This window comes from Populus alba, chromosome 11 (assembly GCF_005239225.2).
Source record: "Populus alba chromosome 11, ASM523922v2, whole genome shotgun sequence".
NCBI classification, from domain to species: domain Eukaryota; kingdom Viridiplantae; phylum Streptophyta; class Magnoliopsida; order Malpighiales; family Salicaceae; genus Populus; species Populus alba.
Window position 1 is genome coordinate 5,252,273 of NC_133294.1, and position 26,749 is coordinate 5,279,021.

General features: G+C 31.1%; 4 protein-coding genes across 6 annotated transcripts in view; all 4 read left to right on the plus strand.

The window, feature by feature from the left end:
- The first annotated feature begins 29 nt into the window (after positions 1 to 29).
- LOC140954181 (G-type lectin S-receptor-like serine/threonine-protein kinase At1g11410) overlaps positions 30 to 26,749 on the plus strand; it is a 53,154-nt gene continuing 26,434 nt past the window's right edge. The window contains exon 1 of the mRNA XM_073412598.1: positions 30 to 1,193. Coding sequence (XP_073268699.1) covers positions 165 to 1,193 — 1,029 coding nt within the window. The 5' untranslated portion in view covers positions 30 to 164. The remainder of the gene's footprint in view (positions 1,194 to 26,749) is intronic.
- Positions 1,120 to 3,293, plus strand: LOC140954276 (G-type lectin S-receptor-like serine/threonine-protein kinase At1g11410). Its single transcript, XM_073412602.1, has 6 exons — positions 1,120 to 1,423; positions 1,646 to 1,908; positions 2,017 to 2,149; positions 2,295 to 2,532; positions 2,625 to 2,775; positions 2,886 to 3,293. Exons 1-6 carry the CDS (start codon positions 1,237 to 1,239, stop codon positions 3,192 to 3,194), a joined length of 1,281 nt encoding a protein of 426 aa, XP_073268703.1. The 5' UTR covers positions 1,120 to 1,236; the 3' UTR covers positions 3,195 to 3,293.
- Positions 6,715 to 13,857, plus strand: LOC118045600 (G-type lectin S-receptor-like serine/threonine-protein kinase At4g27290). Of its 3 annotated transcripts, none has more exons than XM_073412599.1 (6): positions 6,715 to 7,562; positions 7,701 to 7,925; positions 8,012 to 8,142; positions 10,864 to 11,074; positions 11,156 to 11,510; positions 13,842 to 13,857. In XM_073412599.1, the coding sequence occupies exons 1-5, from the start codon at positions 6,836 to 6,838 to the stop codon at positions 11,182 to 11,184; spliced, it is 1,323 nt and encodes a 440-aa protein (XP_073268700.1). In that variant the 5' UTR covers positions 6,715 to 6,835; the 3' UTR covers positions 11,185 to 11,510; positions 13,842 to 13,857. The 3 variants fall into 3 exon arrangements, with proteins under 3 accessions (XP_073268700.1, XP_073268702.1, XP_073268701.1); XM_073412600.1 differs by having other exon boundaries at positions 6,719 to 7,562; positions 7,806 to 7,925; XM_073412601.1 differs by lacking the exons at positions 11,156 to 11,510; positions 13,842 to 13,857 and having other exon boundaries at positions 6,717 to 7,562; positions 10,874 to 11,011.
- LOC118045602 (G-type lectin S-receptor-like serine/threonine-protein kinase RKS1) lies at positions 22,179 to 23,956 on the plus strand. Its single transcript, XM_035054273.2, has 2 exons — positions 22,179 to 23,646; positions 23,739 to 23,956. Exons 1-2 carry the CDS (start codon positions 22,380 to 22,382, stop codon positions 23,747 to 23,749), a joined length of 1,278 nt encoding a protein of 425 aa, XP_034910164.1. The 5' UTR covers positions 22,179 to 22,379; the 3' UTR covers positions 23,750 to 23,956.

Consider the following 26,749-nt stretch of genomic DNA (forward strand, 5'->3'; position numbering starts at 1 on the left):
CTTTTCGTCATTTACTTTCAAAACATCACAAAAAGAGTAACTCATTAAAGAGATGCCTAATTCCGTCACGTAACCTCTCTGGAGACTTGTCTGAAGGCCATATCCATTCTCCACAAACCAAAATTTAACACTTTTCCAAAAGCCAAGATCCAGTTTACTCCATCATGGAAGCTGAAAAACTGTTCCTGCTTTTTTCTCTTATAATGCTCCATTTCTCATCTTGTACATCCCACGACTCCTTAAAGAGGAATCAAACCATCAAAGAAGGTGACCTTCTTATATCCAAAGGAAATATTTTCGCACTGGGATTTTTCAGTCCAGGTAGTTCTAGCAATAGATATCTTGGAATTTGGTACCATAAAATACCAGAACAAACTGTGGTGTGGGTTGCAAACAGGATCGATCCAATCATTGGTTCCCCTGGATTTCTCTTTATAAACCAATATGGTAACCTCGTTCTCTATGGTAACGATGACCAAAAGCTTCCTGTGTGGTCTACAAATGTTTCAGTGGAAGAAAATGATACTTGTGAAGCTCAACTCTTGGATTCAGGAAATTTGATATTGGTCAGGAAAAGAAGCAGAAAAACTGTATGGCAAAGCTTCGATTATCCTACGAACATCCTGCTACCTGGAATGAAACTGGGGCTGGATCGAAAATTAGGAATTGATCGGTTCCTAACATCATGGAGATCAGCTGAAGACCCTGGGATTGGTGACTTTTCAGTTAGGATCAACCCAAATGGTTCGCCACAATTCTTTGTCTATAATGGTACAAAGCCAATTATTAGATCTCGCCCTTGGCCATGGAGAAATCAGATGGGCTTATACAAATGCACTTTTGTAAATGAGCCAGACGAAAAGTACTGTGTCTGCACAGTTCTTGATGATTCTTATCTGCTAAGATCAATACTGGATCATTCAGGACATGTAAAGGCTTTAACACGGCGAGAAAGTGATGGTCAGTGGAAGGAATACTGGAAGTCCCCTCAGTTTCAGTGGGACTATTATGGACATTGTGGTGCTTATAGTACGTGTGAACTCGCAAATCTAAATGAATTTGGATGTGCCTGTTTACCTGGGTTCGAGCCCAAGTACCCATTGGAATGGTCTGCGAGAGATGGGTCCGGTGGTTGTGTCAGGAAGCGGCTACATACGTCTTCGGTGTGCCAGCATGGAGAAGTGTTTGTGAAGGTGGAAAATGTAATTCTTCCGGAAAGCTGCAGCTTGGGTGGACATGAGCAAGAGTCGAGCAGACTGTGAAGTGCAATGCAAGAGGAATTGTTCATGCTCTGCATACGCAATCATTGCAATTCCTGGAAAACATTATGGTTGTTTGACATGGTACAAGGAATTAGTAGACGTTAAATATGATAGGAGTGACAGTCATGATCTGTATGTTCGTGTTGATGCATATGAATTAGGTACTCTTTCTCTGCTCAGTAACTACTTCATAGGATTGTCATTACATATATTGATTTATGAGAGCTTTCCTATGCTTTCACTGCACGAAAGAAACCATAGATATTGGTACGTTTTAGGTGCCAAAAGGGCTACCCTTTGCCATATGTATTGTCATATTTCCTTTGGAAAATGGGGTGGTTTTTCCTATAGAGTTAATCTTTATTCTTTTCACTCTCATGCAGCTGACACTACAAGGAAGTCAAATGATTCTCGTGAAAAAACGATGCTGGCCGTTTTAGCACCATCAATTGCATTACTGTGGTTTCTCATTAGCCTGTTTGCTTATCTGTGGCTCAAGAAGAGAGCAAAAAAAGTTAATGAACTGCAGGTAAACAGCACTTCTACTGAATTGGAATATTTCAAGCTCAGCAGCATAACGGCGGCCACTAACAATTTCTCTCCAGCTAACAAACTCGGGCAAGGTGGTTTTGGCTCTGTTTATAAGGTTGAGTTTCTTGCATTTAAATTGAATGGCTTCTCAATACTGCAGATTTGTTTATCTCTTACTTGCATAATTGTAATTTAGAGGCTTAATCTTTTAACATGATTTTAGGGTCAGCTAGCTAATGGAATGGAGGTTGCAGTAAAAAGGTTATCTAGAAGTTCAGGACAAGGAACAGAAGAATTTAAAAATGAAGTTACGGTAATTGCAATGCTTCAACACAGGAATCTGGTGAAACTTCTAGGTTAGTGCACTCAGGATGGAGAACAAATGTTAATCTATGAATACTTGCCAAACAAAAGCTTGGACTCGTTTCTGTTCCGTAAGTCTCTTTATGTTTTTATTGCCCTCATTTACAGTAGTTATCTGAAAAATAATTGTTTCAACAGATGAAAGCAGAGGATTGTTATTGGATTGGCGAAAACGCTTTGATATTATTGTTGGAATAGCTCGTGGGATCTTATATCTTCACCAAGACTCCAGGTTGAGAATCATTCACAGGGATTTAAAATGCAGCAACATTCTACTGGATGCAGAGATGAACCCAAAAATATCAGATTTTGGAATGGCAAAAATATTTGAAGGCAACCGAACTGAAGATAGGACAAGGAGAGTTGTAGGAACATAGTAAGTACCTTTGCCTAAAACAAAGACCGAGTGACAATGTAATATCATTGATTACCAGGAATACTAAAACTACTCTTGCTTTTCTGATGCAGTGGCTATATGTCGCCAGAATATGCTGTGTTTGGGAACTTTTCCGCAAAATCAGATGTTTTCAGTTTTGGGGTCATGTTGCTAGAGATTGCTAGTGGCAAGAAGAACAATAGATTTTATCAACAGAATCCTCCTTTGACCTTGATTGGATATGTGAGTTATAAGAGAGCCACGCGTGCTCTTGGCTGCATTTCAATGTTCACAATTTTAGATGTTGTCTGCTCTTATTTCTTGTATGTTAATGATTTATATGAACAACACAGGTGTGGGAATTATGGAGAGAAGAAAAAGCATTGGAGATAGTTGATCCATCACTGACGGAGTTGTATGATCCGCGTGAAGCCTTGAAATGCATACAGATTGGTCTGCTGTGCGTGCAAGAAGATGCCGCGGACAGACCATCTATGTTGGCGGTTGTTTTTATGTTGAGTAACGAAACAGAGATTCCTTCTCCAAAACAACCTGCATTCCTCTTCAGAAAATCTGACAATAATCCTGATATAGCATTAGACGTAGAAGATGGACAGTGTTCTCAAAATGAGGTGACAATTACTGAAATTGCCTGTCGCTGAAGCTGTACTGTCTGAATAGTTGCTAATATGAAGTTACATTAGATTTGTAATGAAAACAAATATGATGTAAATCACAACAGATCAAGCTCTTCAGCACTATACGTACCCCCTGCTAAAACTCGCAACCTGCATTCCTCTTTAGAAAATCTGATAAATTTCATGATGTAGCATTAGACGTTGAATATGGAATCGCTAGTCGATGAAGCTGTGCTGTCCGAAAAATTGCTAATATGAAGTTCCTTTATATAAAAAAGTGGTTGATGCATTGGTTGAATATCCTAGTGAGTAAGCCTCCCTCTCGTGTTTACAGCTATAAAAAATAACTTTCTTTGATGTTTTGTGATTCATCATAAAGCGACCCACCTCCTTAAAAAACACATGTAATTTATGTCCATTTAGTTTGGCCCCGATTGACTTTTCCTGTTGTTTTCTTCCTCGATTTCCACACTAATTTTTTAAAATCTCACAATCGTCATTAAATTTGTATTTTTTTTATTTGATTCTTATCTTTTAAATTGGTTTTTTTTATTTGATTATTTTGTAAAACTAAATTTTTATTTTTATTTTATTTTTCTTTAAATTTTATAGATCCATCAAATCTGATGCTCATTTTTTTATGTTATTTTTTTTTATTTAAGATTATTTTTAAAAATTAATTTTTTTTATGATTTCATCCTTTATTTTCTTATTATTTCTTTTTTTTATTTGACAAATTTTTTTTATGATTTTTTTTTTATCTCTTTCTTTAATATTGGTCAGGTGTGTGGGTGGGCCATGCTCCTAGACATATATGTCCAAATGTTTTGAAAACTGCTTTTTTTTTTTTAATGAATGCGCTTTAGCTTTTGTTAGTTAAATGTCTCTTTTTTTTTAATCTCACATGCATGACACGTTTGTTCTTTATTTTTAATTTTTTTTTGTTATGTAATTAAATGTAAAATAACTTAAGATATAAAAAAATTATTAAATTTAGTGGAATAGAAATCCAAATCACAGGTTTAACAAATTAACTAAGGATTACTTAAATTTTTTAAAAAATTTTAATTGAGTATTTTAATTTTGTATTTTATTTTTTAGTATATGATTGCTTTTGAATTGAATATAATTATTTGCTTAATTTTTTTTATGGGTTTTCGTAATTTTCTAACCTTGATAGCAAATTTTAATAATTGACTCAAGTTCACATTGTTTTATTTAATATTTTATTATTTTAATGTTTTAAAAATAAATTATAATATATTACTATTATAATATATCCATTCTCCACAAACCAAAATTTAACACTTTTCCAGAAGCCATCATGGAAACTGGAAAACTGTTCCTGCTTTTTTTCTCTTTTAATGATCCATTTCTCATCTTGTACATCCCAAGTCTCCTTAAAGACGAACCAAACCATTAAAGAAGGTGACCTTCTTATCTCCAAAGGAGATATTTTCGCACTGGGATTTTTCAGTCCTGGCAGTTCAACCAATAGATATCTTGGAATTTGGTACCATAAAATACCAGAACAATTTTGGAAATTTACATTTTAGTCTATAAAATTTTAAAAAATTACAATTCGGTCTTTGGTTTGTTTTGGACTGAATTGAGGATAGTTATAGGTGAAATTTCAGTATGATTATGTATTTCCAGTTTGGTCCTTCAATTTTGATAAAATTATATTTGGTTCTTGTTTTGAAAAATTATCATTTTAGTTCCTAAAAATAGAAGACTAAACCTGGTTTTGTCTCATGCATTTGAATCTTTAAATTGTGTTTTGTTTTTAGTATATTTCATATATTTATTGTAGGTTCTTCTAAAGATCCTTAATAGTTTTTTCGGGTCTTTCATTTAATATTTCTTTTATTTTTATATTTTTCCGAGTGAGTGAATAATCTTTAATACGCATGTAATATAAATAAATACGTACATTGATTATATGATGAGTACGACTAGTTAATTTCTTGAATATTTATATATGTTATTTTATTTTCTGAGTACTCATATATTCTTGAATTTACACTCGTATTTTGTTTAACTAAATTTTATTAGTTATGAAATATATTTCTTTAATGATTCTGCAAAATCTATTATGCCTTGATATATGACTTATCAGTAACTCCATGCTAACGAAGAGTAGTTAAACTATGTGCACATAGTATTCTGTATATCTAGCTGGTGGGAGAAGCATTATCCAGTGGCGATCAATCCTCCCGAAGTGGTCACCTTTGGGTGTCATATGATCCCTGACATGTATTTCATTACTTTATAATTATATGATTATTATGTATATGTATATCAAGATAAATCGACTTGTAAACTATTGATATCTAAAATATATATTAAATATTATTTTCTTATTAAGTTGGTTAAACTCATATTTTTTTTAATATTATTTAAGGTTCTTAGTTTCTGTTAGTAGACAGAGCTTGTTGAATGTTCCTACTTCTTTAGTTTTGGTCCATATACATTGTTTGTTTCGCGAGGCTTTCTTTTTAGTTTTGATTCGATATCTTAAATGCCAAACTATTATCTTGTTTTAATTAAGTTTGGATTTTTAACAATGTAATGAGTTTTATAAATTATTGTTTTTGCTTTAATTACTGATGAGAAATTTTGAATTATCATTTGGTTTTATTAGTTTTGAAAAATATAATATTTGTAAAGATTATAAAATATTTTATATGTTTAAATAACTTGTTTTTTTTATATATCGGTTAAGAGACATAGCATAAATAAAATGTTCTTTTTACATAATTTTTATATTGTTGATTATGAACCCGAGATTCATATGGTGACAAAAATTAATCCTGCCAATTTACAACCTCTCCATGAACCACTTTTTACTGTTGAACATGACTGCCAACAACCCACCGAAAGGTGGTGGTCCTGTACTCAATGGTGGGACTTTGTCTCCACCATTCTCTACCGTTAAAAGGTTATCTAGAAATTCAGGAGAAGAATTTAAAACTAGTGAAGCTTCAAGGCTGTTGCATTCAGGGTGGAGAACATATGTTAATTTATGGAGTTTTTTTAGTTAATAATATAATTTTTTTATGATAATTTTTAATTTGAAAAAATAAAATAAATATTTATGATTTAATTATCATAAATATAAAATATTAAAATAATAATTATAAATTATGGTATTGATTTTGTAGGAAAAGCAGTTATAGTTTTAAGGTTCTTTTTTAGTGGAAAAAAATGTTTTTATTTTCAACAAACTAATTTGTTTTTTAAATTATTATTTTTTAAAATAAAACTAAAAATTAAAAAAAAAAATTTGTAATCACTAAACACAATTATTGTGTCTTACGAGGAGTACATGTAAGAGTGTTTAGTAATACGGTAGCTGTTACTTTTTAAAAATATTTTTTATTTAAAAATATATTAAAATATTTTTAATATAAAAATCATCTAAAAACATAAAAAAAAAATTAATTTTAAATAAAACTAAATAAATTTTTCTACGCAATACTAAATGAAGGTGTCGTATAAAAAGGACTAGACAAGTCATGGTCTTGAGTTTGAAGATTGCAAAGAAAAACCCATGAAAAAAATGCCTAGTTAAGCGAGGTGGATCCCAAAATAACTTCTCTTGTCAGACTTTTCTGCAAGCAACATTCCACTTGTCCAAAAGCCAGGGTCCAGTTTGCCTTATCATGGAAGCTGAAAAACTGTTCCTGCTTTTTTCTCTTTTAATGCTCCATTTCTCATCTTGTACATCCCTAGACTCCTTAAAGACGAACCAAACCATTAAAGAAGGTGACCTTCTTATCTCCAAAGGAGATATTTTCGCACTAGGATTTTTCAGTCCTGGCAGTTCAACCAATAGATATCTTGGAATTTGGTACCATAAAATACCAGAACAAACTGTGGTGTGGGTTGCAAACAGGAACGATCCAATCATTGGTTCCTCTGGATTTCTCTTTATAAACCAATATGGAAACCTCGTTCTCTATGGTAACGATGACCAAAAGCTTCTAGTGTGGTCTACTAATGTTTCAGTGGAAGAAAATGATACTTGTGAAGCTCAACTCTTGGATTCTGGGAATTTGATATTGGTCAGCAAAAGAAGCAGAAAAACTGTATGGCAAAGCTTCGATTATCCTACTAACACAGGGCTACCTGGAATGAAACTGGGGCTGGATCGAAAATTAGGAACTGATCGGTTCCTAACATCATGGAGATCAGCTGATGACCCTGGAATTGGAGACTTTTCAATTAGGATCAACCCAAATGGCTCACCACAATTCTTTCTGTATAACGGTACAAAGCCAATTACTAGAGCTCCCCCTTGGCCATGGAGTAGTCAGACGGGCATATTCAAAACCGTTTTTGTAAATGATCCAGACGAAATATACTGTGAATCAACAGTTCCTGAATTAGGTACCCCTTTTCTTCTCCGTAACAATTTCACTACAAATATTGATTTATATGAGCTTTTCAATGTTTGCCACTACTCTAGGATGTAGTTAATAAGCTCTGTACTACAGGAAAGAAACCATTGATATTGATACTTTTTAGGTGCCGAAGGGGCCAGCCTTTGCCATACGTCTAGCCCTGTTTCCATAGGAGAAGGGACTGGTTTTTTCTCTGGAGTAAATCGTTATTGTTTTCATTCTCATGCAGCTGGTAATAAAAGGAAGCTCATTGGTTCTCGGGAAAAAACGATGCTGGCCATTTTAGCATTATTGTTGTTTCTCATTAGCCTATCTTCTTATTTGCGGCTCAAGAAGAGGGCAAAAAAAGGCAAGACTCTCTAATCATGTATTTATTCTGCTCTGGTTATGAGGAGAAGTTCATTTTTTTTCATTCATGAATAGCAAAACAACCAGGTACTGAGCCGCAGGTAAATAGCAATTCTACTGAATCGGAATGTTTCAAGCTCAGCACCATAATGGCGGCCACAAACAATTTCTCTCCAGCTAACGAACTCGGGCAAGGTGGTTTTGGCTCGGTTTACAAGGTAGAGTTTCTCAATTCATTTTCTAGCTAAAAATTAAATAATACAGATTTGTTTTTCTGCAATTTGCTTAATTGTAGTTTAGATGCTTAATATGTAAGAGAACTTTAATATGTAGGATTCATACCTCTTGGTGTAATGATTGATTAAATATTGAGATAATTATCCAGAAATCTTTGTGGTGTCAATAAAAAAAATATCTTCTAATTCATGTAAAGTTTTAGAGTTATTATGTGGATGGAAGACACAAACTTTTCATATTATTTTTTTGGCTAGACTATGGACCCTTTACAGATAACCTAAATTTTTACTCCATCTATAATGGATATGCTTGTCCTACTACTAGAGTTCAATAACCTAAAGTCTTGCTCCTCTATCTATCATGGATGTGCTTGGCCGTATGATATGCTTGACCTACTACTAGAGTGAGTTCAATAACTTTTAAGTAGTCACTTAATTTAAAATCTACATGAGATTTTGGTCAATTTAAGAATATTTTTCAATCATTCTTCCACTTAACCTATATAATTAAATATTTCCTTCCATGTATTATAATGTATTGCATTCATAAAATAAACACTTAATGAGCAATAAATAATATGATTGAACTTTCAATAAATCATGCGGTGATCCAACTTTATATATCACAATACATATAGAAAATAATATCTATGCGCACAAAACATCAATTTAATATCTAAGAATAAAAAAAATATATCTAGACAATTAGCTAAAATAAAATAAAGTCAAACACTTAAATATCTTTTTTTTTGTCTTACTCTTCTTATTATATTTAACAAGTTTTGTGCATTTATCAAAATCTCTCTCATTCATTTTATACCAAATATGTGCTCATTCAAGGGTATTGTTGCATTTTTTATTAAAACCTTTCTTTTTTTTCAAAAATATTACACTACAAAAGCTGAAGAAAAATGAAGAAGACATCTATTTAAGAAACTATATACACTTTGAAGTTGAAGTTATGGGGACTTTTAAATTAATTTTAAAATCTAAACTTATTTTGGATTTGAAAAATTCCTTCTATGTTCCACCATTTTCTAAAAATTTATTGGATTTTTAATTTCTAGATTTTGTGATGTTGGTTATGGATTTTTGTTAGATGAAGATGTTTTTAGTATTTTAAAAACTAAAGTTTCTACTTAGTGGTGGGACATTAATTAATGATTTATATACAATTAATCTAGACTCTATTTTTGAGCTCAACTATTTATCAATGCATGTTGATTTTATAATTAAAAGGAGCAAAAGGGATGAGAATTCCTCTATGTTTTGGCATAGAAGATGAGGTCACATCTTCATTGAAAGAATTAAAAAAATAGTGAATGATAAAATTTTAAATATTATTGATTTTTACTGAATTTAGTATTTATGTAGATTGCATAAAAGGATAACAAATTAATTAACAAGACTATTAAAGGTACAACGAGAAGCTCTAAATTTTTTTAAATCATATATACTAACATTTATGGACTATTTAATACTCTTTCACCTCATTCATTGATAATCATTCTATTAAATTTATGCATCTCTGTCTTTTATTTGATAAAGCTGAAGCACTAGATGTTTTTAAGACCTATAAGGTTGAGGTGGAGAAAAAAAATATATCATAAAATTTGTAAAATTAGATAGAGGTGAAGAGTATTATGATAGATACATGAAAAATAATAAATGTCAAATTCATTTGCAATAGAGAGGGCATTATTCCACAATATATAATGTCTACCACATGATAAGATAATATAGTTGAAGGAATTGTACACTTATAGACATGGTAAGGAACATAATTAGTACTTTTAATTTACCATTATCTTTATGGAGTAAGAATTAAAGAAACTGCGTATATTTTAAAATAGGATTTCAATTTAAAATTGTGTCTAAGACACCTTTTAAATTATGAAATGGATTGAAGTCTAATTTAAATCATACAAATGTATATTGTTGTCTTATTGAGATAAGGATTAATAATCCTCAACTATAAAAATTAGACCCAAGAACAACTAGTGGATACTTCATTGGTTATATAGTGAATTCTAAAGGATATATGTTTTATTTTTCTTCTCATAATATATGAAGAGTTAAGGCAAAAAATGTTAAATTTTTTAAGGATCTCAATTTCAATAGGAGTGATTTTGCTAAAAGGATAAAATTTGAGGAAACACAATATTTGCATAAAGATAAAAGAAAATTGGTTATTGTTCACAAAAATTATTTAGATAATTTTGAAAACCAATCAATTCAAGAGCACCTAGTTGAAGTTTAAGAGCAACCAGTTTTTGATAAAGTAAACTGACACGAGAAAATTTAATTAATAAGTTGTTAAAAAATAAGGAGACCAATAATTTCTAATAACTATGTTGTATATTTTCAAGAGTTTGATTTTGATGTCCAACTTAAAGATGATCCAAACTCATTTTCACAAGCCATGAATGGAGAAAACTCTACTCTAATACCATATCTAGGATACCTTTAATATGGCATGCATATAAACATAACAGAAAATTAATAGGTTACATGCCTCCTATAATGATTTATTAAGTGTTGAAATAATTGTTAGAACTCTTTGTGCTATTAAGAATAAAGAGTCTTCTAATCCATGTGAAACTTAAGGGTCATTGTGTGGATGGAATCCAAAACTTGATTGTTATTGAAGTATGAGTCACCTTAAAGGTATCTTTTTACCATCATCTTGTAACATGATTTTAGGGTCTGCTAGCTAATGGACAGGAGGTTGCAGTAAAAAGGTTATCTAGAAGTTCAAGACAAGGAACAGAAGAATTTAAAAATGAAGTCATCGTAATTGCAAAGCTTCAACACAGGAATCTTGTGAAACTTCTAGGTTACTGCAATGAGGATGGAGAACAAATGTTAATCTATGAATACTTGCCAAACAAAAGCTTGGACTCGTTTCTTTTCCGTAAGTCTCTTCAAGTATTTATTGCCCTGATTTACTCTAGTTGTCAAATTATACCTGTCTGAAAAATAATTGTTTCAACAGATGAAAGCAGAAGATTGTTATTGGATTGACGAAAACGCTTTGATATTATTGTTGGAATAGCTCGTGGGATTTTATATCTTCACCAAGATTCCAGGTTGAGAATCATTCACAGGGATTTAAAATGTAGCAACATTCTACTGGATGATTCATGAATGGCAAGACAAGACTCTCTAATCTCTATTATTGTTGTTCACTTTTTGATTCATGAATGGCAAAACAACCAGGTACTGAGCTGCAGGCAAACAGCAATTCTACTGAATCGGAATGTTTCAAGCTCAGCACCATAATGGCGGCCACAAACAATTTCTCTCCAGCTAACGAACTCGGGCAAGGTGGTTTTGGCTCGGTTTACAAGGTAGAGTTTCTCAATTCATTTTCTAGCTAAAAATTAAATAATACAGATTTGTTTTTCTGCAATTTGCTTAATTGTAGTTTAGATGCTTAATATGTAAGAAAACTTTAATATGTGCACAAAACATCAATTTAATATCTAAGAATAATAAAAAGAAAAATGTCTAGACAATTAGCTAAAAGAAAATAAAGCCAAACACTTAAATCTTTTTTATTTTTATTTTTTTTATCTTACTCTTCTTATTTATATTTAACAAGTTATGTGCAATTATCAAAATCTCTCCCATTCATTTATGCCTAATATCTACTCATTCAAGGGGGCATTGTTGTCATTTTTTACTAATATCTACTCATTCACGGGGGCATTGTTGTCATTTTTTATTAAAACCTTTCTTTTTTTTTCAAAATATTACACTAAAAAAGCTGAAAGGAAATGAAGAAGACATCTATTCAAGAAATTATATATGCTTTAAAGTTGATGTTATGGGAACTTTTAGATTAATTTTAAAATCTGGACTTATTTTGGATTTGAAAAATTTCTTCTATGTTCCACTATTTTCTAGAAATTGGATTTTTGTTTCTAAACTTTGTAATATTGGTTATGGATTCTTGTTTGATGAAACATTTTTAATATTTTAAGAACTAAAGTTTCTACTACTGGTGGAACATTAATTAATGATTTATATAAAATTAATCTAGACTCTACTTTTGAGCTCAGCTATTTATCAAAGCATGTTGATTCGATAATTAAAAGGAGCAAAATAAATTAGAATTCCTCTATGTTTTGGCATAGAAAATTAGATTACATCTTCATTGAGAGAATTAAAAGATTAGTGAATGATGAATTTTTAAACACTCTTAATTTTACTGATTTTGGTACTTATATAGATTGCATAAAGGGATAGCACACTAACAAGACCATTAAAGATGCTACGAGAAGCTTGAAATTTTTTTAAATCATATGTACTCACATTTATGGACCAGTTAATACGATATGCTTAAATGAACAAAGATATTGTACCTCATTTATTAATGATCATTCTAATTAGATTTATGCATCTTTGTCTTTTATTGAATAAAGCCGAAGTATTAGATGCTTTTAAGACCTATAAGGTTAAGGTGGGAAAAAAAAAACCATAAAGATTATAAGGTTAGATAGAGATGAAGAGTTATATGATAGATACATAAAAAAGGATAAATATAACGTTCATTTGCAAAGTGCCTTAAAGGAGATGGCATTATCGCACAATATACAATGTCTGACACACCACAATAAGATAATGTAGTTGAAAAAAGGAACCGTACTCTTATAGACATGGTAAAAAACATGAATAGTACTTTTAATGTACCATTATCTTTATAGAGTTAGAATTAAAGATTGTTGTGTATATTTTAAAATAGGATTTCATCCTAAAGTTGTGTCTAAAACATCTTTTGAATTATAAAATGGATGGAAGCCCAATTTAAATCATACAAATGTATATGGTTGTGTTGTCGAGTTAAGGATTAATTACTAATCCTCAACTATAGAAATTAGATCCAAGAACAACTAGTGGATATTTCATTGGTTATATAGCGAACTTTAAAGTCTAAAGGATATATGCTTTATTTTTCTTCTCAAAATACATGAATAGTTAAGGTAAAAAATGCTAAATTTCTTGAGGATCTTAATTTCAATAGGAGTGATTTTTCTAAAATGATAGAATTTAAGGAAACACAATATTTAAAGATAAAAGAAAATTAGATATTGTTCAAAAAAATTATTTAGATATTTTTGAGCAACAATCAATTTAAGGAAAACCAGTTCAAGAGCAGGAAACCTACATGAGAAAATTTAATTAATAAGTTCTTTAAGAACAAGGAGACCAACAATTTTTTATGACCCTTGTTGTATATTTTCAACAGTTTGACTTTGATGTTGGACTTAAAGATACTCCAAACTCATTTCATGGAGAAAACTATACTCTAATACAACATCTAGGATAACATCAATATGGCATGCATATATACATAATAGAAAATTAATAGGATACATGTCTCTTATAATGATTCATTAAGTGTTCTAATAATTGTCTAAAAATCTTTGTGGTATTAAGAATAAAGAGTCTTTTAATCCATGCGAAACTTTAGGTTTACTATGTGGATGGAAAACACAAAACTTTTCATTACTATTTTTTTGGCTGGATTAAGAACCCTTTATATAGAACTTATTTTTTGCATCTCCATTTATCATGGATGTGTTTGGCCGTCCAATGGACTTTAAACCTTAATTGCTATTGACATATGAATCGCCTTAAAGGTACTTTTTTACCATAATCTTGTAACATGATTTTAGGGTCTGCTGGCTAATGGACAGGAGGTTGCAGTAAAAAGGTTATCTAGAAGTTCAAGACAAGGAAAAGAAGAATTTAAAAATGAAGTTATGGTAATTGCAAAGCTTCAACACAGGAATCTTGTGAAACTTCTAGGTTACTGCAATCAGGATGGAGAACAAATGTTAATCTATGAATACTTGCCAAACAAAAGCTTGGACTCGTTTCTTTTCCGTAAGTCTTTTTGAAGTATTTATTGCCCTGATTTACTCTAGTTGTCAAATTATACCTGTCTTAAAAGTAATTGTTTCAATAGATGAAAGCAGAAGATTGTTATTGGATTGGCGAAAACGCTTTGATATTATTGTTGGAATAGCTCGTGGGATTTTGTATCTTCACCAAGACTCCAGGTTGAGAATCATTCACAGGGATTTAAAATGCAGCAACATTCTATTGGATGCAGCAACGTTTGTGAATGCCTTTCCTCAAGACAGTCTGCAGATCAAACAACTGCTCCTTTCTGCCTAGCGTCAAGGAAGAAATCTAACTTATGTTATGATGCTTGCTTTGTCTTACCTTTTCATATGAAATGCTACATGGGTGGTGTTCGTCAGCTATTCTCTTATGGATAGTTACTCGATCTACCTTATGTTATGATGCTTGCTTTGTCTTACCTTTTCTCCTCTGTTCCTGTGCTCAAATATGCTAATGATCGGCCATGTTGAACCCACAGTTGGAACAAGAACGGTCACAATTCCTTTTCATGAGAGCCATTTCATCTCCTCCATTCTTTGAGGAACCGCCAATACCCCAATTTCAGCTGCAGAAACCTCTTCAGAGGAGGAAAGGTAGTCCTTGGAGGCTATTCTAGTTGGGAGGTCTGGCCTCAGAGAGAATGGTATAGAGGTGTTGAAACATCCGGAGAGGTTCCACCATCCCTTCAAACATCCTGTCTGATGAAAACTACAATCACCATTTAACATTTACTAGATAAATAACTTTTAATGTAAAAATATATTTTATCTGACTTTATCATTTTAGTTCATCATTATTGTTCCTAACAATTATTTGTCTTTGATAAACTTTCATGATGTATATATATTCTAAGAGACGCTAGATGGTTAAGAAAAGCCATGTACGGGTTATATTTCCTACTCATGGTAAAGTTTTCTACTCATGAGGATTACAATGTCTTTCTTCAAGGCATGAAGCCATGCCAAATTCATTTTTGATAATGTTGACTTCTCAAATTAATTCTCCCGTAGCAATCCAGCACTCACATTGAGTATACCTTCTTCTTCTTCAACTTCACAACCCACCGAAATGATCTTTATATCATCCTTCAAAAATTAATTGGTCCTACTTGCTAACGTGTCAAGCTGTTTGGACAGTAACTAGACATCTTCCGTGGAATGATGATATCATGCTTACATCATCCTTTAGTTTGGGTCAGTCCATACAGACTGGGTCGGATTGATGGCTGATTTCTGGTTCAATAGGTGAAGAAGATGGATCCAGTCAATTTACTGTTACGACCCGAATCCCAGATTTATTACCGGTATATAGGCAATGTTCCCCTCCAAGATTTCATACCTATACAAACCCAAACTTACATGCAAACTTATCTTTCAAAACTCAATCAGAGTTTAAGGCAACATTAATAACAAAATAAAATTCATAATATAATTTGATTGTCTTAATATAAAGAGTTCATATAATTTCATGGTTTTGGAGTACTAACTATATAAAAAGAAAGGTATAAATTACAAAAAAAAAAAAATAGGTTTGGAAGTTTCAACAAAAATGACCTGATAACAAGCTATAAACCTAAAAGGTAAATAATAAAAAGATGAGTTCAATAACTCAGTTAGTAAATAATGTTCAATATACACACACGAGGTAATATAATAATAAAAAATATATATAAAATTATGGCTCTATGTTCTTATAGGAAGGTTTCTCAAATAGGCTATAACAAGAATATCATATGGTAAAACTCGTCAGAAAATCAAAATGCAATGAGCATGAGGTTCTGTACTGTGGGATGATTAGTCCACACAGGTTGGTGACTCTTTTGACCAACTAGGGTTCAGATACGATGTACACAAAGACTAACACTACCTTGTTAGCATGGGTATTCTAATTGGCATACCATAAGTTCATAATCATAATCAAACAGACATATTCATATCTCAAGGCTTAACTCATGATATCAATCAAATCATGAGCTATCAATTCAGAAGTCAATTCAATATATATATTGGTTCATATCAAGAATTCAGATTCAACAATTGATCATGTTTATCACAACAATGATAATAATAACATATATATATTATCAAGAAGTATGATCCAATTCATATTAACAAATCAAATATTTATAATATTTCTCATGCATATGAAAAATTATCCACTCACCTAACTTGAAAAGCAAACATAACTTAAAGTTGATATCGAAGGAAATCTTATTGACGTCCCGCCGGTAGAATATCAGGATTATCTAAATACAAAAGAGACATATTCAAGAATGACTCAAAAGAACATATAACCTATTTAATACACTTATCTAAAGATATATTCCATAACCCTATATGTTTTTAGACTAAATTAGTTATTTTCTTAAAAACCCAAAATCTACTAGTTTCTCCAAAATCTAATCCATAATAAAATAATAATAATAAAATTGGTTATAATTCACTAAATAAACCACAATTATTCATCAAACCAATATGCAAAAGCTAATATTACAGCTAGGGTCCAATTTGAATTTTATCATATTTTTAAGGGTCAAATTATAACTTTGTCAAATTGAAGGACCAAACTAAAATTGTCATAAACCCATGCCTATATTGAAATTCTGACCATAATTAATCATCAATTCTGTCCAGAATCTCTCATTATGCTCTAGGGATAATTCTAAAATTTTACCAAATGTTTAGGGGCAAATGGTTATTTTTTGTCAAATTGGAGGACTAAATTGAAAGTGTTAAAAATTCATAACTATACTGGAATTCTGCCCATAATTCATATTTTATTATGTTTGGAATCTTGGAATAAACTGTAATGTTCACAAATTGAAGTGCCAAACTGAAATTTTGTCATCTTCAACCTCAAACCCAGAATTTCAACAGAAAACCTATTTGTTCTTTCCAAATTTCTAACTTAAAATTCATCATTTATATAAATCATAACTCAAAATCATCATCTTTACCTACAGTTTCTCAAAATCAACTACATAAATTTATTACCCACAACAATCAACCCATAACATTCAAATTAATTCATCAAGCAAACCCAAAACATAATATTCAAAACCTTAATATTTATCAAAACATAAATTAAAAACTCAAATAACACATATTTATACATTTAACAACCTAAATCTTACCCTTAAACTTATTTTTTTTTCCAACTCTTTTCTCCTTCCATATTCTTTCCCTCTTTTATCTTCTTCTTCTTTCCCTTTTCTTCTCTTCTCCCGGTTTTTCACTCTTAATTGCAGATCTCTCATTCTTTTTTTTTTTTTTCTATTTATATTTATCAACTTTTTATTTAATTAATATAATACCTTTTATTAATTTATTCCTACATCTTAGCCTTCAAGGATTTTGCTGCCTTTGCCTATATCTTTTTAATTCAAAACATTACATTTACAACCTCTCCAGCAACAACTTTTTACTGTTGAACATGACTGCCACCAAGCGGTCTTCTTGTACTAGAATGGTGGTGGGACTGTCTTCACCATTCTCAGCCGTTAAAAAGGTTATCTAGAAATTCAGGACAAGGAATAGAAGAATTTAAAACTAAAGTCACAGTAATTGCAAAGCTTCACCACAAGAACTTGTGAAGCTTCCAGGCTGTTGCGAACATATGTTAATTTATATAGTTTTTTTATTTAATAATATATTTTTTTATGATATTTTTTATTTTAAAAAAAATAAAATAAATGTTTATAATTTGATTATCATGAATATAAAATATTAAAATAGTTATTGTTATAAATTGTGGTATTGATTTTGTATGAAAAATAGTTATAGTTTTAAGGTATTTTTTAGTGGAAAATAATGTTTTTATTTTTAACAAATAAACATGTTTTTGAATTTTTTTTAAGTAAAACTCAAAATTAAGAAAGAATTTTTTTCTTTTTATCATTGAACACAATTATTGTGTTTTATGTAGTGTACATGCAGGACAGTAATAGTCGTTGCCTTTTAAAAAATATTTTTTTTATTTAAAAAATATATTAAAATATTTTTTTATTTTTAAAAAATATTTTTGATAATAATATATTAAAATTATTTAAAAAAATAAAAAACAAATTATTTTAAATAAAAATAAATAAGTTTTACTACGCAATACCAAATATGAGTGGTATAAAAAAGACAAGTCAAGTCATGGTATAGATCTTGAAGGTTGCGAAGAAAAACCCATGAAAAATATATTATTTTTTTATATTAAAAAATAATAATTAAAAAAAAAACAATTACTACTATATCTACTATTATTCCTAACAAGTAACCCAAAAAAAATCCCAAAAGTAACCACTTTTTTCATGCAACTTCTCTAATGGTCCCACACTTGTCTGAAGACCATCTCCTTTCTCCACAAAGCAACAATTCACTTATCCAGAAGCCAAGGTCCAGTTTGCCCCATCATGGAAACTGGAAAACTGTTCCTGCTTTTTTCTCTTATAACGCTCCATTTCTCATCTTGTACATCCCTAGACTCCTTAAAGACGAACCAAACCATTAAAGAAGGTGACCTTCTTATCTCCAAAGGAGATATTTTCGCACTTGGATTTTTCAGCCCTGGCAGTTCAACCAATAGATATCTTGGAATTTGTTACCATAAAGTACCGGAACAAACTGTGCTGTGGGTTGCAAACAGGAACGATCCAATCATTGGTTCCTCTGGATTTCTCTTTACAAACCAATATGGAAACCACGTTCTCTATGGTAACGATGACCAAAAGCTTCTAGTGTGGTCTACAGATGTTTCAGTGGAAGAAAATGATACTTGTGAAGCTCAGCTCTTGGATTCTGGGAATTTGATATTGGTCAGCAAAAGAAGCAGAAAAACTGTATGGCAAAGCTTCGATTATCCTACGAACATCCTGCTTCCTGGAATGAAACTGGGGCTGGATCGAAAATTAGGAACTGATCGGTTCCTAACATCATGGAGATCAGCTGATGACCCTGGAATTGGCTCACCACAATTAGGATCAACCCAATTGGCTCACCACAATTCTTTCTGTATAACGGTACAAAGCCAATTACTAGAGCTCCTTGGCCATGGAGAAGTCAGACGGGCATATTCCAAAGCGTTTTTGTAAATGAGCCAGACGAAATATACTGTGAATCAGTAGTTCCTGATGGTTATTATCCGGTAAAACTAATAGTTGATCATCCAGGACATGTAAAGGTGTTAACATGGCGAGAAAGTGATGGTCAGTGGAAGGAATACTGGAAGTCGCCTCTGTTACAGTGCGACTATTATGGATACTGTGGTGCTTACAGTACGTGTGAACTTGCCAATTATAATAAATTTGGATGTGTCTGTTTGCCTGGGTTCGAGCCCAAGTACCCAATCGAATGGTCTCTAAGAGATGGGTCCGGTGGTTGTGTCAGGAAGCGGCTACAGACATCCTCGGTGTGCGATCATGGAGAAGGGTTTGTTTGAACTTGATGGTAAGATTTCGGTTCTTAAAATTTAAATTCTAAGGATAAATTTTGTTTAACAAGGGAAGTATTGTAAAACCCCATTTTTGGCTCAAATCCAAGCCTAAGTTAGTTTAAACCCAACCTAAGTTAACCTAAGTATATAAAAAAAAAGTTGTAATAAACTAATTCTTGTGGATGTTGTGACCCTCCCCTTATCAAACCAAGGATTTCAGTTTTTGATATTGGGTTTTTGGGTTCAAGAAACGTGGAAGTAGTAAGTGGTTCTTTCTCGTGTTACTTTTGATTATGATTTGTTTATGGAAGAATTAAAAAAGACATTAGAGTTTATAAGGATTTGAAGTTTATATTGTTAAGATTCATTCATGATTATTAAGAGTTTAAGATCAAGTGATGGATTTTGAGTGTGTTGTTAAAAATAAACATTTGTGAGTTGATTTGTTTAAATTAATTTTTATGTGTTAAGATATTCATTTCAACCCTTCTAGAAAAATCTTAACAGAATGGTCTTGAGGTTGAAAATGATGAAATTTTATTTTGATCCTTGATTTATAAAAATTAAAATTTAGTCATTAAAACTTTGAAAAATATATAATTTGACCCTTAAATGTATTTTGAGATTCTGAGCAAGGTTATTATGAGGTTAAGGATGATAAATCTCGGTCTGATAATTGATTTGGAATATTTTTAGTTTGATCCCTCACTTTTGGGAATTTACATTTTATTCCATGAAATTTAAAAACATTATAGCTCGGTCCTTGGTTTGTTTTGGACAGAACTAAGGATGGTTAATAGGTGAAATTCCAGTATGATTATGTATTTACAGTTTGATCCTCCAATTTTGGTAAAATTATGATTTGGTCCTTATTTTGGAAAATTATCGTTTTAGTCCCTAAACATAGGAGACTAAATCTGGTTTTGTTTCATGCATTGGAATCTTTAAATTGTGTTGTGTTTTTAGTATATTTCGTATATTTATTGTAGGTTTTCTTAATGATTCTTAATAGTTTTTTCGGGTTTTTTTTTTTATCTAATATTCCTTTTATTTCTATATTTTCTGAGTGAGTGAGATGATCTTTAATACGCATGTGATATAAATAAATAAGTACATTGATTATATAATGAGTACGACTAGTTAATTTCTTGAATATTTATATATGTTGCTTTATTTTATGAGTACTCATATATTCTTAAATTTACACTCGTATTTTGTTTGACTAAATTTTATTCGTTATGATATACATTTCTTTGATGATTATGCAAATATCTATTATGCATTGATATAGTACTTGTTAGTAACTCTATGCTAACGGAGAGTAGTTAAATTATGTGTACATAGTATTCTGTATACCTAGCTAATAAGAGAGTCATTAGCCTATGACGATTAATTCTCCCGAAGTGATCACCTTCGGGTGTCATTTGATCTTTGATATGTGTTTAATTACTCTATGATTATATGCCTAGTATGTATATGTATATCAAGATAAATTGACTTGCAGACTATTAATATCTAAAATATATATTAAATATTATTCTCTTATTGAGTTGGTTGAACTCATCTTTTTTAAAAATATTATTTAAGGTTTTTTAGTTTATGTCAATAGGTGGAGTTTGTGGAGTGTTTCTGCTTCTTTAGTTTTGATCCATATGCCTTTTTTGTTTCGCGAGACTTTTTTTTTAGTTTTGATTTAATATCTTAGATGTCCAACTATTTTGTTTTAATTAAGTTTGGATTTTGACAATGTAATGAGTTTTATGAAATTATTAGTTTTGCTTTAATTACTAATGAAAAATTTTGAATTATCATTTGGTTTTATTAATTTTGAAAATATAATATTTTTAAAAGATTATAAAATATTTTATATGTTTAAATAACTTTTTTTTTTTTTTGATATATCCGTTAAGAGACATGGCATAAAATAAAATGTTCTTTTTACATAATTTTTATATTGGTGATTATGAACCCGAGATTCTTATTGTGACAAAAATTAATCCTGCCAATTTACAACCTCTCCATGAACCACTTTTTACTGTTGAACATGACAGCCAACAACCCATGGAAAGGGTACTGTACTCGAATGGTGGTCCTGTACTCGAATGGTGGGACTTTGTCTCCACCATTCTCTACCGTTAAAAGGTTGTCTGGAAATTCAGGAGAAGAATTTAAAACTAGTGAAGCTTCAAGGCTGTTGCATTCAGGGTGGAGAACATTTGTTAATTTATAGAGTTTTTTTAGTTAATAATATAATTTTTTTTATGATAATTTTTAATTTAAAAAATAAAATGAATATTTATGATTTAATTATCATAAAATAAAATATTAAAATAATAATTATAAATTATGGTATTGATTTTGTAGGAAAAGCAGTTATAGTTTTAAGGTTCTTTTTGAGTGGAAAAAAAATGTTTTTATTTTCAACAAACAAATTTGTTTTTCAATTATTATTTTTTAAAATAAAACTCAAAAATTAAGAAAGAAATTTTTGTAATCACTAAACATAATTATTGTGTTTTATGAGGAGTACATGTAAGGAGTATTTGGTAGTATGGTTGCGGTTATTTTTTAAAATATTTTTTATTTAAAAATACATTAAAATATTTTTTATTTTAAAAAAATATTTTTAACATAAAAATCATCTAAAAACATTAAAAAAAATTAATTTTAAATAAAAACTAAATAAATTTTTTTACGCAATACCAAATGAAGGTGTAGTATAAAAAGGACTAGACAAGTCTTGGTCTTGAGTTTTGAAGATTGCAAAGAAAAACCCATGAAAAAAATGCCTAGTTAAGCGAGGTGGATCCCAAAATAACTTCTCTTGTCAGACTTTTCTGCAAGCAACATTCCACTTGTCCAAAAGCCAGGGTCCAGTTTGCCTTATCATGGAAGCTGAAAAACTGTTCCTGCTTTTTTCTCTTTTAATGCTCCATTTCTCATCTTGTACATCCCTAGACTCCTTAAAGACGAACCAAACCATTAAAGAAGGTGACCTTCTTTTCTCCAAAGGAAATATTTTCGCACTAGGATTTTTCAGCCCTGGCAGTTCAACCAATAGATATCTTGGAATTTGGTACCATAAAGTACCAGAACAAACTGTGGTGTGGGTTGCAAACAGGAACGATCCAATCATTGGTTCCTCTGGATTTCTCTTTATAAACCAATATGGAAACCTCGTTCTCTATGGTGACGTTGACCAAAAGCTTCTAGTGTGGTCTACAGATGTTTCAGTGGAAGAAAATGATACTTGTGAAGCTCAACTCTTGGATTCTGGGAATTTGATATTGGTCAGCAAAAGAAGCAGAAAAACTGTATGGCAAAGCTTCGATTATCCTACGAACATCCTGCTTCCTGGAATGAAACTGGGGCTGGATCGAAAATTAGGAACTGATCGGTTCCTAACATCATGGAGATCAGCTGATGACCCTGGAATTGGAGACTTTTCAATTAGGATCAACCCAAATGGCTCGCCACAATTGTTTCTCTATAAAGGTACAAAGCCAATTACTAGAGCTCCCCCTTGGCCATGGAGAAGTCAGATGGGCACATTCAAAACCGTTTTTGTAAATGATCCAGACGAAATATACTGTGAATCAACAGTTCCTGATGGTTATTATCTGGTAAGACTAATAGTGAATCATTCAGGACTTCTAAAGATGTTAACATGGCGAGAAAGTGATGATCAGTGGAAGGAAGACTGGAAGTTCCCTCTGTTACAGTGCGACTATTATGGATACTGTGGTGCTTATAGTACGTGTGAAATTGCCAATTATAATTCATTTGGATGTGCCTGTTTGCCTGGGTTCGAGCCCAAGTACCCAATGGAATGGTCTATGAGAGATGGGTCCGGTGGTTGTGTCAGGAAGCGGCTACAGACATCCTCGGTGTGCGATCATGGAGAAGGGTTTGTGAAGGTGGAAAATGTAATTCTTCCGGACACTTCAGCTGCAGCTTGGGAGGACAGGAGCAAGAGTCCTGCAGACTGTGAAGTGGAATGCAAGAGGAATTGTTCATGCTCTGCATACGCAGTCATTGTGATTCCCGGAAAAGGGGATGGTTGTTTGAATTGGTACAACGAATTAGTAGACATTAAATACGATAGGAGGGTTGAAAATCATGATCTGTATGTTCGGGTTGATGCGTATGAATTAGGTACCCTTTTTCTTCTCCGTAACAAATTCATAGGATTGTGATTACAAATATTCTGATTTATAACAGCTTTTGAATGTTTGCCAATGCTCTAGGATGTAGTTAATAAGCTGTGTACGACATGAAAGAAACGATATTGATACTTATTAGGTGCCGAAGGGGCCAGCCTTTGCCATATGTCTAGCCATGTTTCCATAGGAGAAGGGACTGGTTTTTCCTCTGGAGTTAACCTCTATCTGGATATGACTTCCCTAGTCATGTATTTATTCTGCTCTGGTTATGAGGAGAAGTTCACTTTTTGATTCATGAATGGCCAAAAAACCAGGTACTGAGCCGCAGGCAAACAGCAATTCTACTGAATCGGAATGTTTCAAGCTCAGCACCATAATGGCGGCCACAAACAATTTCTCTCCAGCTAACGAACTCGGGCAAGGTGGTTTTGGCTCGGTTTACAAGGTAGAGTTTCTCAATTCATTTTCTAGCTAAAAATTAAATAATACAGATTTGTTTTTCTGCAATTTGCTTAATTGTAGTTTAGATGCTTAACATGTAAGAAAACTTTAATATGCCAAGCGTATAAACATGGTACAAAATTAATAGGATACATATCTCGTGTGTAATGATTGATTAAGTGTTGTCAATAAAAAAAAATCTTTTAATTCATTTTAAGTCTTAGAGTTACTATATAGATGGAAGATACAAGACTTTTCATAAAATTTTTTTAGCTAGACTATGGAACTTTTATAGATAACCTAAATTTTTACTCCTCCATCTATCATGGATGTGCTTGGCCTACTGCTAGAGTTCAATGAGTTTAAGCATTTAAATTATCACTTAATTTAAAATCTAAATGAATATATTGGGTCACTTTAAGAATATTTTTTCTATCATTCTCTCCCATTTAGCCATATAACAATATTTTTATAGAGTTCAAAATACATAATAAGTGAAAACACATATTTAAAATTAAGAATACAGACATATAAATCATAGTGATCTCATTTTATAAATCAAGTATTTCCTTCCATGTATTACAATATATTCCATCCTTAAAACAAACACTTAATGAGCAAATAAACCATATGAATGAATTTTCCAATAAAATCATACGGTGGTCCAATTTTATATATCCTAATCGATATAAAAAATAATACCCTTATCTGCACAAAACATCATTTAATATCTAAAGAATAATAAAAATAAAAAAATATCTAGACAATTAGCTAAAAGAAAAATAAAGCCAAACACGTTAAATCTTTTTTTTTTCCGGTCTTACTCTTCTTATTTATATTTAACAAGTTTTGTGCAATTTGTCAAAATCTCTCTCATTCATTTATACTAATATCTACTCATTAAAAGGGCATTGTTGCCAATTTTTTATTAAAACCTTTCTTTTCTTTCAAAAAATATTACACTAAAAGAGTTGAAAGGAAACATGAAGAAGCCATCTATTCAAGAAACTATATATGCTTTAAAAGTTGAGGTTTACGAAGGACTTTTTTAGATTATTTTAAAATCTGGACTTATTTTGGATTTGAAAAATTTCTTCCATGTTCCACCATTTTCTAGAAATTGGATTTTTATTTCTAAACTTTGTAATATTTGGTTAATGGATTCTTGTTTGATAAAAACATTTTTAATATTTTAAAAACTAAAGTTTCTACTAGTCGTGGAACATTAATTAATGATTTATATAAAATTAATCTAGACTCTACTTTTGAGCTCAACTATTTATCAATGTATGTTGATTCCAATAATTAAAAGGAGCAAAATAAATGAGAATTCCTAATATGTTTTGGCAATAGAAGATTAGATCACACATCTTCATTGAGAGAATTAAAAGATTAGTGAATGATGAAGTTTTAAACACTCTTGGTTTTACTAATTTTGGTACATGTGTAGATTGCATAAAGGGATAGCAAACTAACAAGACCATTAAAGATGCTACGAGTAAGCTCGAAATTTTTTTTTAAAATCATATGTACTGAACATTTATAGACCAGTTAATATGATATACTAAAATGATCAAAGATATAATGTACCTCATTTATTGATGAAATCATTCTAATAGATTTATGCATCTTTGTCTTTTATTTGAATAAAGCCGAAGCATTAGATGCTTTTAAGACCTATAAAGATTGTAAGGTCAGATAGAGATGGAGAGTTATATGATAGATACATAAAAAATGATAAATATAAGGTTCATTTGCAAACTGCCTTAAAGGAGATGGCATTATCGCACAATATACAATGTCTGACACACCACAATAAGATAATGTAGTTGAAAGAAGGAACCAGTTACCCTTATAGACATGGGTAAAGAGCATGAATAGTACTTTTAAATCTAACCATTATCTTTATGGAGTTAGAATTAAAGATTGTTGTGTAATATTTTAATAGTAGGGTTTCATCCTAAAGTTGTGTCTAAAACACCTTTTGAATTATGAAATGGATGGGAAGCCCAATTTAAATCATACAAAATGTATATGGTTGTCTTGTTGAGGTAAGAAATTAATAATCCGTCAACTATAGAAATTGGATCCAAGAACAAGCAGTGGATATTTCATTGGTTATATAGTGAACTTTAAAGTCTAAAGGATAAATGTTTTATTTTTTCTTCTCAAAATACAATGAATAGTTAAGGCAAAAACTGCTAAATTTCTTTCTTGAGGATCTTAATCTCAATAGGAATGATTTTCCTAAAATGATAGAATTTAAGGAACACAATATTTAAATGAGTTGCATAAAGATAAAAGAAAATTCGTTATTGTTTCAAAAAAAATATTTAAATAATTTTGAACAACAATCAATTTAAGAAAAACCAGTTCAAGAGTAGTAAACCCACATGAGAAAATTTAATTAATAAGTTCTTTAAGAACAAGGAGAACCAACAATTTTTTATGACCTATATTGTATATTTTTCAAGAGTTTGACTTTGATGTTGGACTTAAAGATGCTCCAAACTCAATGGAGAAAACTCTACTCTAAATACAACATCTAGGATAACAACAATATGGCATGCATATATATATAATAGAAATTAATAAAGGGCCGAAACCAGGAGACAGCTAAGGGCCGTGATTCATTAAGTGGTTGAAATAATTGT